Source organism: Argopecten irradians, chromosome 4, assembly GCF_041381155.1.
Source record: "Argopecten irradians isolate NY chromosome 4, Ai_NY, whole genome shotgun sequence".
Classification (NCBI taxonomy): Eukaryota; Metazoa; Mollusca; class Bivalvia; order Pectinida; family Pectinidae; genus Argopecten; species Argopecten irradians.
Genome location: NC_091137.1, coordinates 28,498,289 through 28,518,306, shown reverse-complemented (window position 1 = coordinate 28,518,306; position 20,018 = coordinate 28,498,289). Strand labels below are relative to the sequence as shown.

Here is a 20,018-nt window from a genome sequence, read left to right as displayed (position 1 = left end):
AAAATTGTTCATGGTCAACTGAATATGAAAACGCTACTTTTGGATCTTTATAATTTGCCATATTGATACTGTTTAATACTATTACATGTAAAGGTATAAAATTGTATTTTCTTAATTACAACAGATTCACTTGTTTCAGACTACAATTTTATGAATACTTCAAAAACATCAAAACACAGAGATCAATTTTCCATCTTTAATATTAGTAAATAAGTATAACAGGTACAACATATAAATATATATGAGGTAACAGCCAATCTGAGACCCAGTTATCTCCCCTCTCGCTATACTACACTAACATTGGAACATGTCACAATGTTTCCTCAATTGCAGCATGGCTATGATAAATAGAGCCATTTTGAAATTTTATGTCTGGTATTTGTTCCCAGATCGCTATATCCAAGACAGTTTATTCAGAATGCATAATTATTGTTTGATATACAGTATATCAGTTGGAATGTAACAAGTAAATATACAAACAAATTTAAACAAAAAATTGCAGACATTTTTTCTTGTGATGCTTGCATAATTATTTTAATTTCCAAATTTTCAAATAACGAAAAAGAAAATATATGTTTAATTAAAAAGGTAAACGGAAATGATTCCCAAAATGCCATAAAAGACCAGGCTGGTAGGAAGAGGATGAAAAAAACCTAAATAAGCTGGTCTTAACTTAATTAAGTAGCAAATGGGCAACTTTGTATACTAGACAGTATAGAGATTTAACATCAAGAAAATTCAGTCTGCGTACAGAACATCAATAAAAGTATATATAGAACATAGAATAAAAAGACAACATGTATATTATGGCAGCAAAGAATAGAAATAAAAGTTTTGATTAAGAAAACTGCATGTACACTTTCATTAGACATAAATATTCAAATGAATAAATTAATTATAATCAGTAACAAAATTACAAATAAACATCAATGGAAATTCAAAATATGAAGATTGCAATTTGAAGTCCACTGATTATACATATAAATAGAATTAATCACCCTACCTAATATATATAAACTGTGAATACCAAAGGACTGCAATTTATACCTACCCATACTGGGACAGCTTGGGCTTGTCGGTCTACTTAAAATGAACTAATGTTAGCTGCTAGGGATCGATTCATTGTCTTTCTGGACTGACAAAAATATCAAATTGCATGGTCAGCTAAATTTTAATAACATATTATATAGACTGTAAGTTAACTGGTCTGCCAGTCTTTAAGATGGCCATAAGGAAATGGTCAGTCTACTACGTCATGAACTGACGGTAAGTTCTGAATTTATTGGCCTTTTTAGACTGACCATAATATAAGTACAAGGCTGGTCAGCTAACCTACACTGACCATAAGGATGGGACTGATCACCTAAAGCTAGCCTACTGGTCAGTTTTGTATAAACATAATTGATAAATTTGGGATTTTGCAGTCTTCCTAGACTGACTGTAATAAAATATAAGCATGGTACTTGTCAGCTAGACTAAGACTAACCATTAAGTGAAGGACTGGTCAGCCAAAAATATGTTGACACTACGTTTTCGGCCATGGCAATGTACAACAACTTTACCATTACTAATTAATGGAACTGATAGGCCAATATTTATTCTTAAGTACTAGTATACCATGAATTGCATACTTTGTGGACGGATCATTATGGCATGATATGTAAATTGGTTAATATTTTAACAAGAGACAAAAAAAATCTCCAATCACCTTATCAATCAACAAAAAATAATGCTTGAACTGGTAAAAATAATAATAGTAAAATCACAGTCACTCCGCCACCAATTCTTGCTCGTTAATACCCTTGTAACCATTAAAATAATTCTTAATCAATTTATCTTCATAAAAGAATGATTTCGAAATTTAACTCCAAAACTAGTAACAATCAGTAAAACTTTACAAGCATAAATCCTACGGCTGTATTTCTTTGCCCATCACCAAAGTTATAATCAGAATAATTATATTACTAGTGTCTACAATTTATCTGGAATAATAGTTAGGTCCTGGATCTACCAGTACTTATAGATAATGTAGAGCTTATGACAAATTGATACATGTCTATATGTATAAAATGTCAAATTGGTTATATATTTAGTATTAATAATAAATATTGTTACTAAGTAATCATACAAACTACAATCTATATATATGTATAATACAATACATTAAAATATAATATTGTACCTATATTTGAAAGGGAAATGACAAAAATAATGCACTTTCATATAAAAAAAACTTAAATATTTTCATTGCTTTTATTGCATTAAATTTAAAATACACTCCCTAAAAAGATAGGTAACTATACATTGTAAGGTTATTTTGAACAACAGTACCACGCTTATAAACAGGGTAATTGCTATATTATACTTGAGTATAAATGTATTGATGCTAGAGGTCAAATGCCATATGATAGACAGGTCATAACTTGCTAACAGAAATTATAATATTTTAATAAGAGTCAACAAAAAGTCATATTTTACTTTGCACTGAAAGTATCATTGTGTAATTATTAGTGACAATATTTAACTACAAAGGCATGCATATATATGTGGTCCCCAATATATAAATTGTATACACATCCATCACCAAATCAATATACTAAGATATACAAGGCATTAAAATGTACCATATTGCTTGCCAGGAAATATCTAAACATTTGTTGTTCAAATTGGCAGTTTTGAGTGAACAAGGTTATTTAAAAGCTAGATCTATCCTGAAATTTTCTAACAATAACAGGTCCATCTCTAACTGGCCATCAAACATCTTAATGACTCTTATACAGTGGTCAACAATTAGTAAAAAGCTATCCATACATTGATATTATTGAAATAATCTTATTTCAAACAAGATATTTCCAGAAATCACCAGCAGCCCCTATAAAATATCTACTGTATTGATACTTATAACAGAGTTATCTACTCTTGAATGCAGTACATGTAACTTGTTTACTGAAGAGTTTTGAGTATTTTTTCTATAGAAAATAACATCATTTTTTGCACAAACTAATGACGTAACAAGAAATTCTGTCTATACATATTACAGATTTATCTCCCTTTCCACAAGGTATCGATTATGACAATTATTTGGTGTGCAAATTTTACGTTGTTTTCTCTGAAAAATATGATGGTACACTGAGAAACACATGGCTTCTCAATCAATAACTATCTGTAAGGTAAGATTACTCTTTTAATATGCAAAGACAGAATACTTACACTCAAGAGCAGTTAACTCTAATATACAAAGACGGAGTAGCTAATGAAGGTCAGTGTGACTGACCTTTGATACCAGTAACCCTCTGGTTCCTCCAGTGTATGGAACAACCATATGAGAGCTAGAACAACATGAAGGTTATATAGACAGACTGGTGACTTCCCTGCTTGGCATATCCCTGTAATGTACACTGGTATACTTGTTACTTTATATACTGGAAGAAAAAATGTATGTCGTTGTAATAAGTAGATAAACCTTGTACTTTTTGTTATAAAAAACCATTGGCAAGAACACTATTAACATCATTGTAACAAGCATACAGATATATAAAAAAGGGATCTGTCATATCTGTTTCATTGTAAGAATATTTAATCTGGATGGCTGACTATTGCAGCAGTCTAGTGCTGAAGTTCCTGATTGTAAGTTTCAACAAGGTTATAGTAGTTTAAACCCTCTTATTTTCACATGTGAAGTAAACTTGCACAATTTGCTGGCAAAATTAAATCATGGAAAGTAATCATCGCATAAATTATATATAGTTTCAATCATGTTTAAGCAGAATATGTTTGGCATTCATATGAATTGGTAAGTTATTAGGCATGAAAACGAAAACTGAAGTCACCATGAAAATAAGTTGGTTTACAGAACACTCATGGACACAACTCAGATTAAACGTCTTTTCGTGCCATCAATGGTAAAACTGTCAACACCAGTGTATCTTTGGCAGCCATGATGTCATAGATATCATCCAGAGATAAATCTTTGAGGACAAACTTGTTCATCTCCAGTATCTCATCTCCTACACACAGTAGACCTGAGTACATGGCTTCTTGTGGACTGTCGCTGAACCGTGACACAAACACTCCTGTAACAGACAGACAAGGTTCGGTAACCATCACAATTTATGCTTAAATTTTACAAGATAACAATGAATTCATCATGTATATCATATATACCAAAGTGGTAATCGTTATTGACTAATGATTATTATCGAAAATTTGTATTCATCCTTGTATGTATATAATACATGTACATATACAAGTCTCTAAATGTACATATATTTTCAATATTAAATGTCTTTATTACCGTAATATAGGATTTATTATATAAACTGGATGCAAGAAGCCTACATGTATTATGAATATATGGAGTACATGTATTATCTCCCTTTCTATAAAGAGTAAAACTGGTAATGGTAACGATTAAACACTAATTTTACACTTATATTACGTAAAATACTTTTGAATACTTCAGGTGTATTGATTATATTTTGCGAGTGAAAAAGTATTTCCTCTCTTTTTCCCCCTCCAAATCGATAACCAGTGAGGCGACGGGTAATTAAACAATAGACATACCATGTTTAAACTGAGCGTTGCCCCTTGCAATAAAAAATCCGACTGGCCCATGTTTAGGTTTGTGGATCTGTATGACCTGTGTTCCATCCTGGTTGAGTTTCAGGAGCTTTCCGCGGGGACCATCACTATTATTCACTAGTCCAGGGTCCGGAGTATCGTCCATGGACTCCAGGGACTGACAGGATGACTTGGTCCATACTGGACCTGGATGTTTACCTCGCACCGTCTCATCATAGTTATTTTCAACTTTTTGTGATGGAGGCTTTGAGTCAACACTGGAATAGCAAAATATTAAAGTAAACACATGTTCAAAGAAAACAGTAAAATTACAACAAACATCTTAACATTACACACTATTGACATCCTTTTGACCTTGAAATCAAATTGTTTTTACTCCAAACATGTTTATATAATGACTATTGTACTGAAAGTCATGTGTCAAGAATTATAAATGCCATGACACTTAACAACAAAGATTATACACTGTACCATTGCACCGAATAGTCTGATATTGTTATAAATAGCATAATACATGTAATAGGTATATAAGATGTTAAGTCTATCCAAGACGTGTATAAACAATATTTTGAAATTATCCCTGCCAAAAGAGCCGATGGTTACACACTATAAAATACTTTTCTATACACATGCAAATTACATTGAATTAACCATATAATTTTAAAATAATTCTAATTTTAGCAAAGATATGTACAGTACCTGTCTTTTGTCTTATTTGAGACAGGAGGTACAAGTATCTTTGACTTCTTCTTTCTGAAGGGCAGAGGATTTTTTATCTTTGGCATTTTAAAGCCTGACTTCTTCTTTTCCTTGGAGCTGTCCTTGGTGTCACTGGAGTTATCTACCCCTGCTTTGTTAAGACCCTTGTCCAGACTAACTGCCTTACGGATGGCCTTGAACTTGCTCTTGGCCTTATCACTAAGAGACTGTTTTGAGGCGCTCAGTTCTTTACTTCTCACAAGATTACTCTCCTCTCTGTATCAACAAATAGCAAGACACAGGTTCACAGCTGAGCCAATTTTGCTAATTCAGTGTTTAAGGTAATACAAGAATTTAATTGACAAGACACCTGTTGTATCTTATGACATTAAATGGATATTTTTACATTCATGAATTTATTTTTGTTAAATCATAAAGTGATTAAACTAAAAGTAATCAAGCATATACATGCAAAATTATCATGTATATTTAAAACTTCAGATACAATTTTGTGTGGTTTCTTTTCTGAGAAATCTGACACATGTTAGAGATACCAACCTTTGATACTCTTGCTTTGGTTCTCGAGAATTAGTTTGGTCTAACACTGTAATATTGTCATCCACATGGCTGCCTGCTGCTACAAAGGAGAACGGCTTCAGCTGCTTACTTCCCTTGGCCTTGTTATCACCAGACTCTATGGACACTGTCTTTGTAGTGTCACCTTCAACACCAACTTTGGTGTCTGTAACAAAACATTCCTTTAAAGGAAATGAAACAAAAACATATCTCTTCGAAAGAAAAACAATTTTATACTAGAATATCTGAGCTTATAATACTCATCAACTAAAAGTGGCCCTGAGCTTCTCTACATGTGACTCAAAACTTACCAGATTTAACTGTATCTCTGTCTGATCTAAAACTCACCTGCTTAACTGTGTCTACCAAACATTCACTTGACTTGACCTTTGCCCCTGTCTGATCTAGCACTCATCTGACTTGACCTTTGCCCTTGTCTGATCTAAAATTCACCTGACTTGACCTTTGCCTCTGTCTGATCTAACATTCACCTGACTTGACCTTTGCCCCCCTCTGATCTAACAATCACCTGACGACCTTTGCCCTGTCTGGTATAGCATTCACCTGATTTGACCTTTGCCCCTGTCTGATCTAACACTCACCTGACTTGACCTTTGCCCCTGTCTGATCTAACACTCACCTGACTTGACCTTTGCCCCTGTCTGATCTAACACTCACCTGACTTGACCTTTGCCCCTGTCTGATCTAACACTCACCTGACTTGACCTTTGCCTCTGTCTGATCTAACACTCACCTGACCTTTGCTCCTGTCTGATCTAACACTCACCTGACTTGACCTTGTCATGTCTGATCTAAAACTCACCTGACTTGACCTTTGCCCCTGTCTGATCTAACATTCACCTGACTTGACCTTTGCCCCCGTCTGATTTAATAATCACCTGACGACCTTTGCCTTGTCTTATCTAATACTCACCTGACCTTTGTCATGTCTGATCTAAAACTCACCTGACTTGACCTTTGCCCTTGTCTGATCTAACACTCACCTGACTTGACGTTTGCCCCTCGGGTGTCACTGTGTACCACTGCTGCAGCACATGAACCATCCACTGGTGCTGGGTCCTGGCTCTCTGTATCACTTCCTGACATTGAACCATCATCACCTTCCTTAGACCCCTGATCATCACGATCTGATCCCTGATCTTTATCTGGCCCTTTACATCGGTGATCCTTATCACTATTGACAGGTGTATCATCCAACATGCCACTACCAGGTATACTATTCACACTCAAAGTATCAGCGTTACTGTCCACATCAGCATCATCTGTTTTATCAACATGAGAGGCAGAAATATCCTTAATTTGTGGTAATTCTAATTCCATCTTTGTTCTGGTAATATCATCATTCTTTTTTAACTGTAGCTCAACTTCCTTTGAATTTTGCTCTGAGTTATTTATTACTTCCTCTGTGACATCTACATCTTCGTCTGTAAACACCTCGTCCTCAGATCTTATGGAGTCATTTCCTTGCTTCTCCACAATTTGTTCTTCTTTCGTTTTCACCTTTGTTTGATTTGTTGTCATTTCTGTGTTGTCATCCATATCCTGTGTTTTGGGTTTCCTATTTTGTTTTTTCTGTTTTGAATCAATTACTACTGGCTTAGCTGAGAACACACTGTCTGAGTCACTCTCTATCAATTCATCAATGTCAAGTCCATTGTGGTCTAGATTGACCAAGGCAGCTTCATAAGCTGTCAACTGACTGTCTTCAAGATGTTTACTGTAGGGAGGCGGTGGTCTGACATCTGCATTATCACCTCCATTCACAGGAGAGTACCGTTCAGTAGCATTGCTGTCCTTGACCTCTGATAGGTCAACAAAAGTTGGATCTTTAGCACCTTCATGAACATGTTGAGGACGTTCACTTTCAGAAAATCCATCAGATTCTTCTAACTCATCTTGATGACTGTGATGGTTGGACTTTTCATATTGCACTGAGTAGAAATTTTGATGGACTTCTTGCTTATCTGATATGTCAGATAAGGATGAGCGTTTTAACATGGTCTCTAAATCCACTGGCAGATTCGCTTCAACCTCTGAGGGATTGTAATGTCCTTTTTTACCCTTGAAAATGTTCTTAAAGCGAATTTTCTTCCTTGGTGAATGGGAATGTAAACTGATTTTAGGATACGATTCAGTCAGGTCCTCCTCTGTTAATGTCCTCTGGGAGGCCACCAGAGTGTCAGTGGATAGACTAGACTGAAATGATCCAATTGATCCTGTATTTGCGGATTTTGAGAAGAATATTCCAGTGTTTTCTAAACCAACGTTTCTGATGTCTGACTCTGATACAAGCCTACGTGACTGTAAATCTGGCTTTTCACCTATCACATTTAAACTCTGATTTGACTGGAACAGTTTGGACTTTTGAAGTCTGTTGTTACTAGCTAGTGAAGTATTTGGGGACCTTGGGGAACATAAAACTGATACTGGATTCTCACTGTGGGAATGATTCGTATAAGCTGTGACACCAGCAGAATTTTCACGAGGTGTTACAGATCGCCGTTTGGTATGATATCTGATTTTTTGGCATTTCTTCTGATAACGTTCTTGTATTATGCTTTCATTACAAGTTTTAATATCTGGAATACCAAGACGAGGATCAGAATCATCAACATCATCATCTAAAGAAACTTGACTTCTATTGTGTCTCTGAACATCTACATCCTTTTTTTCAGGCGAACTTTGAAGGTTATTGTCAGCAGTATTGTTATCAGGTGAAATGTGGAGGTCATTGTTGGGTGAATTATCAAGGTTGTTGGCAGGGTTACTCAAAACTTTGTCTGCAACTATTCTGAACATGTCACTGTTAGGTAAAGTGTGAAGGTTGTTGCTATGTGAGTTATGAAGGTCGTTGTCTAAAGAAGCGTCAAGGTCGTTGTCAGGGGAAGCATGAAGGTCGTTGCCAGCTGAACCGTCTGCCATGTTAAGAACACCATTTGATGGTATCCTCGAGAGTGTCTGTTGTACCATCTCCTGCATCATTGTCTCCACCTCCAACTTCGGGGGACTATAAAACAAATTGTTTGTCATATCACTCAATACTAAAATATAATGAATCTACATGAGCAGTATTCAGAAATTCCAAGTTAAGTGAACATTGTGTGTAAACCAAACAATTACATAATCTATAAGTGTCTCAGTGGTCTTATTATCTCATAAAAAAACTCTTAAGTCATGAGTGTGTTTGAAGTGGTGGATGATAAGTGTACACACAATGTGTGTATTAACTTGTCATTTGATTACATAGATCTTTAAAATGTTTTAAGAGTATACATATAAATATCTGCATTGCTTCTGGATATACAATGCTAGGGAGATGCAACACAAAACAAGGAAATTCTAATAAATGTATTTTATAATTAACCTTAAAACCAAGCAGTTTTTTTTCTTTGTACCCACATGTAAACAAGTACTCACAGTCACCATATATACAAAAATACATATTTTTGTATGTTACATTGCATGTAGAACTTGTACCCAGATGTTCTCAAGTATACAGGTTATAATTACCCGTTATGCATGGCACTCGTAAGTGATACACATATGATATTTGTCTTAAATAATGTTCAGACTCGACTTTTATTCATATATCATAGTAATTACATGTATCCTTGTGTTTGTGCAAAAGAAAATATACTTTTAGATTTCTTTACATCAGTAATTGTTATAGGTTTTACATGAACCTGAGATGAACTCATAATCATTATATTATTAATTGACATACCTAGCATTAGGTATTGGTGACGCACTGTCTGTTGTCCCTCCATCCTCACCTCCATCATCTGTACGACATTGACCATCATCCACTGGTACTAAAACATAGAACACTAAATATAACAGACATAAGCCAATAACATGATTAGGAGTTACATTAAGCTCTTCCATTTTTTAATACATGCTACAGGAGAGAAAACTCATCTGTATGCTTGGCAAAATCTTTAACTCGGACCTAACACCATACAGACTTCCACATTCTGACCCGAGACATCATGGATATCAAGGGCTCTAATTAATATTCAAAATCTTACCCCAATCCCCTACCATTTATAGTAGGTCAAGGCCAATAAAAATGAAAATTTAATAATGACATTGATTCAGAAAACAACCATGCCACTACATGTGATAGCAAGACCAACTGTTTAACTGTGAAAGCTTAAAATCTTTGCTTTGAAAGGCAATTTTAGGGCATTCATAGTATGCTACTTTTCTGACACTTTAACTTGTAGTTATTTGGAACAATAGGTCAAGATTAATCAGTTGAACAACTTAAGTATCTCTTCATCGCAGCATGTTTCTGTCACATCATGATTCTACCTCTAGGTCAGTGAAGGTAAAAAATGTACTGAGGTGCATGATATGGTGAGCAGTACAAAATGACTGATGACCAGACAAATACCTAAGATCTGACTTAAACTCAAGGTAACCAAAAATTGTAGGTTTGAAATCTAGACAAAATTCTCCGGATAAACTGCTGAGTCGGATGGTCTCAAGGTGACACCTTGAATAGTTAATTTGCTAGTATTAATACCATGGACCTACCAAGTACCCCCTTATCACAGCCAAGCTGTAACAATAATCATTACAAGTAACATATAAGTCAGTGCTCCCATTGATTAAACAGTTTTATTTCCAATTAGTGTCTTAATTGCTGTTACTGTTTGAACACTACATTTAGTTTGCCAAACAGGTTTCTTGTTGTAACATATAGGGTGTCCAATAGGGTCATGGTACTATACATTAACACGCATAGCTATTCAAGCGTAAAATCCCATATTGATCAGTATTTAAAAAAAAATTCTATTCTAAATATTTTTTTGGTCAGATGTCAGTCAAATATGTCTTTTATATTCGTAGCGACAGCACACACTGTACAGGAATTTAAATTTGTTTAGGGCATAGCACCTGTCTTAGATTTCAGGTGATTTAAAACTTGCACACATCAAATGAGATTTAAATGTGGATCGTAGAAACGTGCTCAATCTTGTTGTTTCTGTAACATCTCATAAAAGTAGTAGTTGAAGGGATAAATATAGAAAAATATTAAACTGACATAAATGTCGTCTCTGTTTACAATTTAAGGAGAAATAGATAAATCATGTATTTTAAGCTTCCATAAAACTATATTATACCCTGTCTCATTGAAGTTATAGAGATCATATATATATTCTTGCTATAGCTAAGTTATAAACAGCCTCACCCTAAAATTGTCCAAATGAAATGTTTTCAAAAACTTGAAAGATTATCATGGACTTTATACACATTGGATCTAAGTGTATTTTTAATTGCCCTTTAGCCACTTTAATTTTCTATCAATAATAGATTCAGCGCTGATCTTTTCATTGAAATATTCGTGAATGAATCACTCATCTAAAGTAAAAGTCCAACATACTCAAATATTGACAACAAGATTGTTTTATTTCCTATCAAGTATTTCTCACAAAATAATTGTACATACATGTTACAATATTGCTCTGACCAACAGGTTGAGCCTTCGAATGCTGAGTGTGTTGGTCTAGGTGAACAAACATATTATGATAAGATATTAGGACAACGAAATGGCAAATATGATCAGAACCCAGGTCGGTCATGTTTACATACTGGACTATATGGTGTGTAAAATTAACATTATAAATCACATTGACTCTCACGTACCAAACTATGACTTTTTCAACTTGGGCAGGACAATACACAGTTCACAGTTCTGTTCGACTTTGTATTTACTAATAGAAGTAAGAATATTTACACTCCCACCATTGTAAATCATCAAATACTGTACCCTAGCTATTCTAGATGTATGTAGATATATATTTCTTTGTCAACTCCTGAGTGTCTGAAATGAAAGTTTGTATATTTACCTAGGCAAAAATTTGTTTGGCATCTTTGATATGTAGTGGAATTCCTCTGAATAGCTAGGTAGGCAAATATCAAAAAGCAAAGCAAAAATCTTTGATCTGCAGCAGAATTTGACTTATTAGCTAAGAGAATATGTTATAGAGATAAGCTGAAAACTACAATATGTTGGAGAAAGAACTGTATCGAGGCCCGTCAGGGCCGAGATTGTCTATGAGCTCAGGTAACTCTACCAATGTGCATTCAACCATGACAAATCCAATATAGACAATGGCAACATAGAATTACCTTTGCCTGTGTTATATGTGATGAATAGCATTCATGAACGGAATGCATGAAGCATGCTTTTGGGTTGGACAACTATCTGTAAATTCACTTTAACCATGTCCATCGACAGTGATGGAGGGATATTACTTTCTTATATTAATTTATTTCAGTAAGCGATATAATAAGGTGACTTTAGTGACTTTTGTAAAAGGAGCGGGTCGGTGTGACTTGTACATAGTGTTAAATACGGTCTCTGTCACTTAGCTGACGGAGCATGCTTCTTTGGCTCAGTCGGTAGAGCCGTAGATTTCCACGCCGGAGACCTGGGTTCGATTCCTGGTCGGGGCACTTGACAGGAATGTTATTTTCCCTGTCTTCTACATTGGCGCCCAACTAAATAACCCATGGAAGGTGGTTAAAGAGTCTCGGGTTGAGATTTAGGAAATCTCAAGAAAAACAGGGGGAGTAGTGTAAAAGGAGCGGGTCGGTGTGACTTGTACATAGTGTTAAATACGGTCTCTGTCACTTAGCTGACGGAGCATGCTTCTTTGGCTCAGTCGGTAGAGCCGTAGATTTCCACGCCGGAGACCCGGGTTCGATTCCTGGTCGGGGCACTCGACAGGAATGTTATTTTCCCTGTCTTCTACACTTTTATTGCTAAAAGGACATTTCTGTCCAATGTCTGATGTGGTCAAGAAATGACATATGAAACTAGACTTGCAATTTAGGCGTATGTTTGAAAGCGTCTTGCTAAATTGATCACATATAATAGTGATTTTCCAGGCTAGTTCAAAAGTGTCGGTGCCCACAGAACGTACATTGAATTCAGAGGATTTAAAGTTTCGAACTCTCTAGGGACAATCTTGGATTTATTTATACCATGTGCAATTTCATTCAACAAGCCAATGGGATTTAGGTGAAATTCTGAAATATTGTTGAAATAAAATCAAAATAAGTGTAAAACTACAGTGTAGATGATTTGGAAATTTAAAAGTGGTGTACAAAAACAAGGTTTTCAGAAAGCAGAAATTGGAGTTAATAAGGAGGAAAACTTGATATGAGATATATACAGAAATTCTGTGGATGTGTTTAATTCTGCATCAATAGAGGATTAAATTCTCTTCATATTCATTGTGTGGGATTTTATTCGTAATTTGGATTTAAAAATTATGGAATATTCCGGCAGGTTGTGTGTTGTGTGTTAACATAATTATGGGATTATGCCCGGAGACATATACCCACCCTCATTGTGTAACTCTCCCATAAGTTACCTTTTACTGTCTTATAAGTGACTGTCTTATATTAGTATCACATATAAGACAGTAAAAGGTAACATATAGGACAGTTACAGGTAATGGTCCCATAATCCTGGAGTTACAAAGTACAGAAACAACAATAGATGACATCACAACTATGTTTTAAGTAATAATACACATGTATTTTAAAGTTCTTTTGTTACGATAGGAGAAAATTTTGACTAATGTAAAAAACATATTTATTTAAACAAGAGATCCCAGAGGGATCTTGGCGCCCACCAAAGATTGATCTATGTCTGACAAATGAAAGAGGGATCTTTTCTCTGCTTTTCAAACTTACACTTCTTTTTTCTGCTTTTCAAACTTTAAACTATCAAAATCCAAGATGGTGGTCGCAAAATGCAATAGGCAGAACTAGGGTCCTAGAGGAACCTACATATGATATTTGAGAACAATCCCTTCAATACTTTCTGAGAAATAGCGGTAACAAACTTTAACTATCAAAATCCAAGATGGCTACCGGTCCGCCATTTTGTTGACCGATCAGTCCCAAAATGCAATATGCACAACTGGGGTCCTAGGGGAACCTACATATGAAATTTGAGAAAGATCCCTTCAGTGCTTTCTGAGAAATAGCGGTAACAAACTTTAACTATCAAAATCCAAGATGGCTACCTGTCGGCCATCTTGTTGACCGATTGGTCCCAAAATGCAATATGCACAACTAGGGTCCTAGGGAAACCTACATATGAAATTTGAGAAAGATCCCTTCAGTGCTTTCTGAGAAATAGCGGTAACAAACTTGAACTATCAAAATCCAAGATGGCTACCTGGCGGCCATCTTGCTGACCGATCAGTTCCAAAATGCAATATGCACTACTAGGGTCCTAGGGGAACCTACATATGAAATTTGAGAAAGATCCCTTCAGTACTTTCTGAGAATTAGCCGTAACAAACTTTAACTATCAAAATCCAAGATGGCTGCCTGGTCGGCCATCTTGTTGACCGATCAGTCCCAAAATGCAATATGCACAACTAGGGTCCTAGGGGAACGTACATATGAAATTTGAGAAAGATCCCTTCAGTACTTTCTGAGAAATAGCGGTAACAAACTTTAACTATCAAAATCCAAGATGGCTGCCTGGCGGCCATCTTGTTGACCGATCAGTCCCAAAATACAATATGCACAACTAGGGTCCTAGGGGAACCTACATATGAAATTTGAGAAAGATCCCTTCAGTACTTTTAGAGAAATAGCGGTAACAAGAATTGTTAACGGACGGACGGACGGACGGACGGAAGGACGGACGGACGGACGGAAGGACGGACGGACGACGGACCACGGACGAAAGGCGATTTGAATAGCCCACCATCTGATGATGGTGGGCTAAAAACAAGAATAAATACATCATCCTCTCTTGACTTCATATTATATTGGCATTAAGTAAGATACTAACCTTGGTTTGAGGCCAGTGTGCCACTGGCATCTGCTGCCAAATTCTCCTCATCCACTTCCTGTATGACATCAGTGAGGGCAAAACTGTCCAAGTCATTCACAAAATAATTGGCATCATTGTTTGGCAAATATCCATTTCTGTGGGATGTGTCTGAGTATTTGACATCTGTTGTGGAATTGTCTGTGTTGTGATGGTATCTGGTGTCCATGGAGATAACAGACTGTACCGATGACGAGTCTACATCAATAGCACTATCTGGTGGGGAGTCGGGACTGATCACTCGCGTGTACGAAGAATCAAGGTCCTGAGAAAGTTTGGAACTATTGTTGGGTCTACCTGCAACATCAAGGTCAAATTTCTGTCTGTATGTCCTCAGTTGTCTGTCCTTATGCTCAAGTTCTCTCTGTAGAGAGCGTATGTGTTCCTCATGTGACATACTGCTACTGTCTAGTAAACTGTGGTATGGGTCTAAATGTCTGGGGGTTGACAAATTGTCAAGGTCATCAAATCCATGCAAATCTGACGATACACTACTTGTCCTTGACCTCCTTGCCCTTGGCGTGACCTCTGATCTTGGTGTCAGTCCGGGGTCATAGCTGTTTCTATAACGACCTTGAGGAACTCCATTGTACAAAAGGTGATAAAGTCTATCTGATGTGGCATTCAGACGTTCCTTAACAGTAAGGTCGGACATCATAGATGGTGTTGGACTGGTACGACAGTCTCGGTCATATTGGGGATTACTATAGCTCAGGAATTCTCTTAAGTCATGCTCCAAAGTAGACATGGGTCTTTCAGAACATACACTTCTTGTGTCGTCAAAATCATAAGCTTCATCTTGGGGCAGTGCACGTAAACCTGAATTAAACAAACGTCGAGGTCTGCGTGTCTTTGTTTCTGAAGGAAGTCGACGTTGGAATGCCTGAGGATACTTCTTATGAAGATTTTGATAGAAATTGGAATTCTGTAATCTTGGATATTTGCTGCTAATGTCAATGTTCTCCATGCTCTGTGACTTGGTTAGATTTGATCCTTCCTGAAATGTACAAAAGTCATCATCTTGATTGATCACCCATTATCAGCTATTACACGCAATGCTACAGAGATAATATCCCTATCATACAAGTTACTGACTATTCCATTATCTTAATGTCACTGCAATTTGTTACCAGCTTAAAACATGGTGATCATGAAATCGAAGCTAAAACATGTTTAGTTAGGTTTCTGGTTTATATTACATAGGTGACTATACCTGTTGTTAAATTAAAAGCTGATATTTTTATGTAATTGTTATGGTTTATGTTGTGAATACATACAAAATTGTGGTAAAAACAACACATAGATATGTATAATTTATTTTCACCTCAATTCTGGAATAACACGAAATGTTATATATATATAGGCCAGTAACACCACACAAGTCATATACGTGTCTGTTATCTGCATCACCTGACATACAGTATCGCCAAGGCAGTGCCAGATCCATTGATTGGTTATAAAAAGGTATAACCTGTTCCAAACACAAGCTGTACTGATGATGGGATCTGTATATAGTCGGTGCCATGGATTTATGTGAGACACAGCAGCCTTTAATTGGTATAACAAATCAATGCCACAATTTCTGGGTAAACATGTATTACCTGGTCATGGCTAAATTTAGCACATAATAATCAAGGAAAAGGTATTTAGAATTCTATAAAAGGAAGTCGGCCACACTAGTTTTGTTTTTTCTACCACTAACAAATCTAAATTATGCTCATCCATCAGAAAAGAACGCCAAAGCTAAACTTCATTGTCAAAGTCTCTGTAGTTGTGGCTAACAAGGACAATTTTTTTTTTTTAATTCTGAATCCCAAGTGATAAATGATAAATCATTATATACATTTGTAAATGTTACCATAAAACTCAGGCTTTTTCTTTCATCTTAATCATGGAAGAAAAGGCATTTGATAGGAAAAAGGGATTTTTCCATAAATGTTTCAGTTTCAACAGAATTGTAACTTGTAATCAAAATTACAGGTAAATGTTTCTTAAGATGACATACATAACAAAGATACATGCTAATAACTGACACTTCCTATAAAGGGATCTCAGACTGAAGGGTGTACATTATATATGTATGTTCATGCAGTACATTTTGAATTGATTTGATAATTTTCATGCAATTTTTTTTTTAATTTCCTTCCATACAAATAATACAGAAAAAAAAATCAAGAATGTGTCTCTTTTCGTTACCAGACTATAAAACAGGCTGTAAGTAGACTAACTATACACATGTTATCCAAGTATGTACAATGTATACATTGTATAGGGAGATTATACAAAAACCTGTTCATATCCTAATCAGCACTAATTATAATGAATGGCAGTGATAGCAATCATTGGCCACTATACAATACACACATATATAACACTGACTGAATACCTGTTGAAATCCTAACGTACAGCTTGCTGATTATAACTAATACCTGTGAGTGTATTGGGTAATTCTCACCCTTAGAGCATAGGTTATGTCCTTTTAATGATCAATTTTATATAAGTATTATCATACTATTACATGTATGTCATGAACATATTCAAGACTCTTTCTAAGGTAATTCAATTGATGCATGCTACATGCTTTTTATTCCAAAGATGATTATGTAATTTTGAAGGATAACATATAATGTATATTAATCATATTTCTCAAAGAAACATGCATATATGTATTTTGACATGTATAATATCATTGTATGCCTTCTAATTTAAATTTGAAGGCAGTTGTACTAATCAGAAAGGTAACAAAGTCACTAAAGTGTTTGGATACACATGCATTCTTCCTTTAGTTGTGTTTGTATGGATACATTCAGCACCAAGGGCATACTATCTCATATCTTACTACAAAGGTCAACCAAGGTGCCCAATTCATCATGCCTATGACATAAATAAAAGAAAATAATACAAAACAAATCATGTATAGAATTAAAATTGAAAGATAAAAGAACTTTTCATTTTCCAAACCATGCATGCTTGTAAACGATGTAAGAAGGTAGAGCTTAGTTATTACCTTTAATTTTTCTCATTCACACAGAAAAACCTTTGTTGCATTACAATATTTCATCTACCAGAATTAAATTTGATAAGATAAGTGAGTGTTTCAAGTATTCTGTAAGGTTAATGAGTAAGACAAGTTGACAATGTCGTGACCTAATTCCAGGATTCTGTAAGGTTGATGAGTAAGATATGCTGACAATCTTGTGACCTAATTCCTGGATTTTGTAAGGTTGATATTATGAGTAAGAAAAGCTGACAATGCTGTGATCTAATTCCTGGATTCTGTAAGGTTGATGAGTAAGACAAGCTGACAATGCTGTGACCTAATTCCAGGATTCTGTAAGGTATCAAGCAAGTCAGCCTGACAATGCTGCGACCTACAACATCATGATTATCTTTTTTCTGTTTTATTCTGTGTATTGATTTTATACCTGACTTGATCAGTAAAAGTATAAGGCTGCTTGGCATAGTGCAAACGAGAATTAATTAAACAAGACTTTTCATATGTATATCCTTTGAATTGGAAAACAACTAACAGTTTTGCAGTAGTCATATTTTTTGCCACATTCTTAATAATCAATTTGGAACACATTTTCTTTTCATGGAGACACATCATACTGGTGTGGCCTATGTATGCAACATCTTATACTGTGGTGATCTCATTTGTGTACAGAGAACACTTCATAAAGTGGTGATCTGTCCATAGAGAGCACTTCATATTGTGTTTACCTGTATATATATAGAGAAAACCTCATACTTGCCTGTATATAGAGAACACTTCATACTTGGTGATCTGTATAGAGAATAGTTTCATACTTGGTGATCTATATAGAGAACATTTCATACTCAGGTGACCTGTATACAGAGAACACCTCATACTATGGTGGCCTGTGTAAAGAGAACACCTCATACTATGGTGACCTGTATATATAGATAACACTTCATACTTGGTGATCTGTATAGAGAACAATTTCATACTCAGGTGATCTGTATACAGAGAACACCTCATACTATGGTGGCCTGTGTAAAGAGAACACCTCATACTATGGTGACCTGTATATATAGAGAACACTTCATACTTGGTGATCTGTATGGAGAACATATTACATACTGTAGTGACATGTGTATAGAGAACACATCATATATACTCGATGATCTTTATGGAGAACACTTCATAATGTGGTGACCTGTAGATCTGTAAAGAGAACAGTCATCATACTGTGGTGACCTGTGTATAGCGAACACCTTATACAGCGGTCACCTTGTATAGAGAACAGTCCTTATATTGTGGTGACCTGTGTATAGCGAACACCTTATACAGCGGTCACCTTGTATAGAGAACAGTCATCATATTGTGGTGACCTGTGTATAGCGAACACCTTATACAGCGGTCACCTTGTATAGAGAACAGTCCTTATATTGTGGTGACCTGTGTATAGCGAACACCTTATACAGCGGTCACCTTGTATAGAGAACAGTCCTTATATTGTGGTGACCTGTGTATAGCGAGCACCTTATACAGCGGTCACCTTGTATAGAGAACAGTCATCATACTGTGGTGACCTGTAAAAGTTAACACCTGTAACCTCATACTTTGGTAGCTTGTAGAAATCTGTAATTTTTCTATTACAAATCAGGCATATTCTATTTGATAAGTAATTAAAAAAGTAATTATGAGTTACATTATTATTTTCCGTCCTTACCCAATGTTTTCGTGGTTTGATATTTTTAGCATAGGCCAGCCATTTCCCACTTTCCGGGGGTCTAGACCGGACACCATATGGGATAAAGCTATCTGTACCGACTCTTTTGGACTCATTGTTGAACGAATTGAAAGTCCCACTCTTAGACACATCTCCTCCGCCCCTCTCCCTTGTGTAGGGTCCCTCCACACCAGACCTATCTCTCTGGTTATCATGATCGTTGAACCTTCTGTTAAGACGTTCGTCCAGAAGTCTTGACGATGTTATAAGTTCCAGATAAATATCACGTGGAGGTGTGTCAACATGTTTACCTGAGGTATTTATGTTATCTGAAGACAGGTGTAAACTGCGAGTGGACGAACGATGTCTTCTGTTTCTGGAATACATTTCAATTCCTTTTCACTTTTAACTAGCACACACAATTTCAGTAATTTAACGCTTACATCCATTTTCAAGTCTTCGTGTATGTGTTTGGTATATTAATCCGTTTGACATCCCAACGTAAACACGGTCTATCCATTGTCAGTACACGCTGTCCGTCACAGGTAAAGAAGGCTTCGTGTAGTAACCCTGTG

General features: G+C 35.8%; 1 protein-coding gene across 1 annotated transcript; it reads right to left on the bottom strand.

The window, feature by feature from the left end:
* Positions 1 to 182: 182 nt before the first annotated feature.
* On the bottom strand, positions 183 to 19,987 carry LOC138321180 (uncharacterized). Its single transcript, XM_069264668.1, has 8 exons — positions 19,444 to 19,987; positions 14,708 to 15,743; positions 9,602 to 9,689; positions 6,861 to 8,884; positions 5,839 to 6,022; positions 5,281 to 5,556; positions 4,564 to 4,838; positions 183 to 4,073 (listed from the first exon to the last, which is right to left on the bottom strand). Exons 1-8 carry the CDS (start codon positions 19,828 to 19,830, stop codon positions 3,877 to 3,879), a joined length of 4,467 nt encoding a protein of 1,488 aa, XP_069120769.1. The 5' UTR covers positions 19,831 to 19,987; the 3' UTR covers positions 183 to 3,876.
* Positions 19,988 to 20,018: the final 31 nt, after the last annotated feature.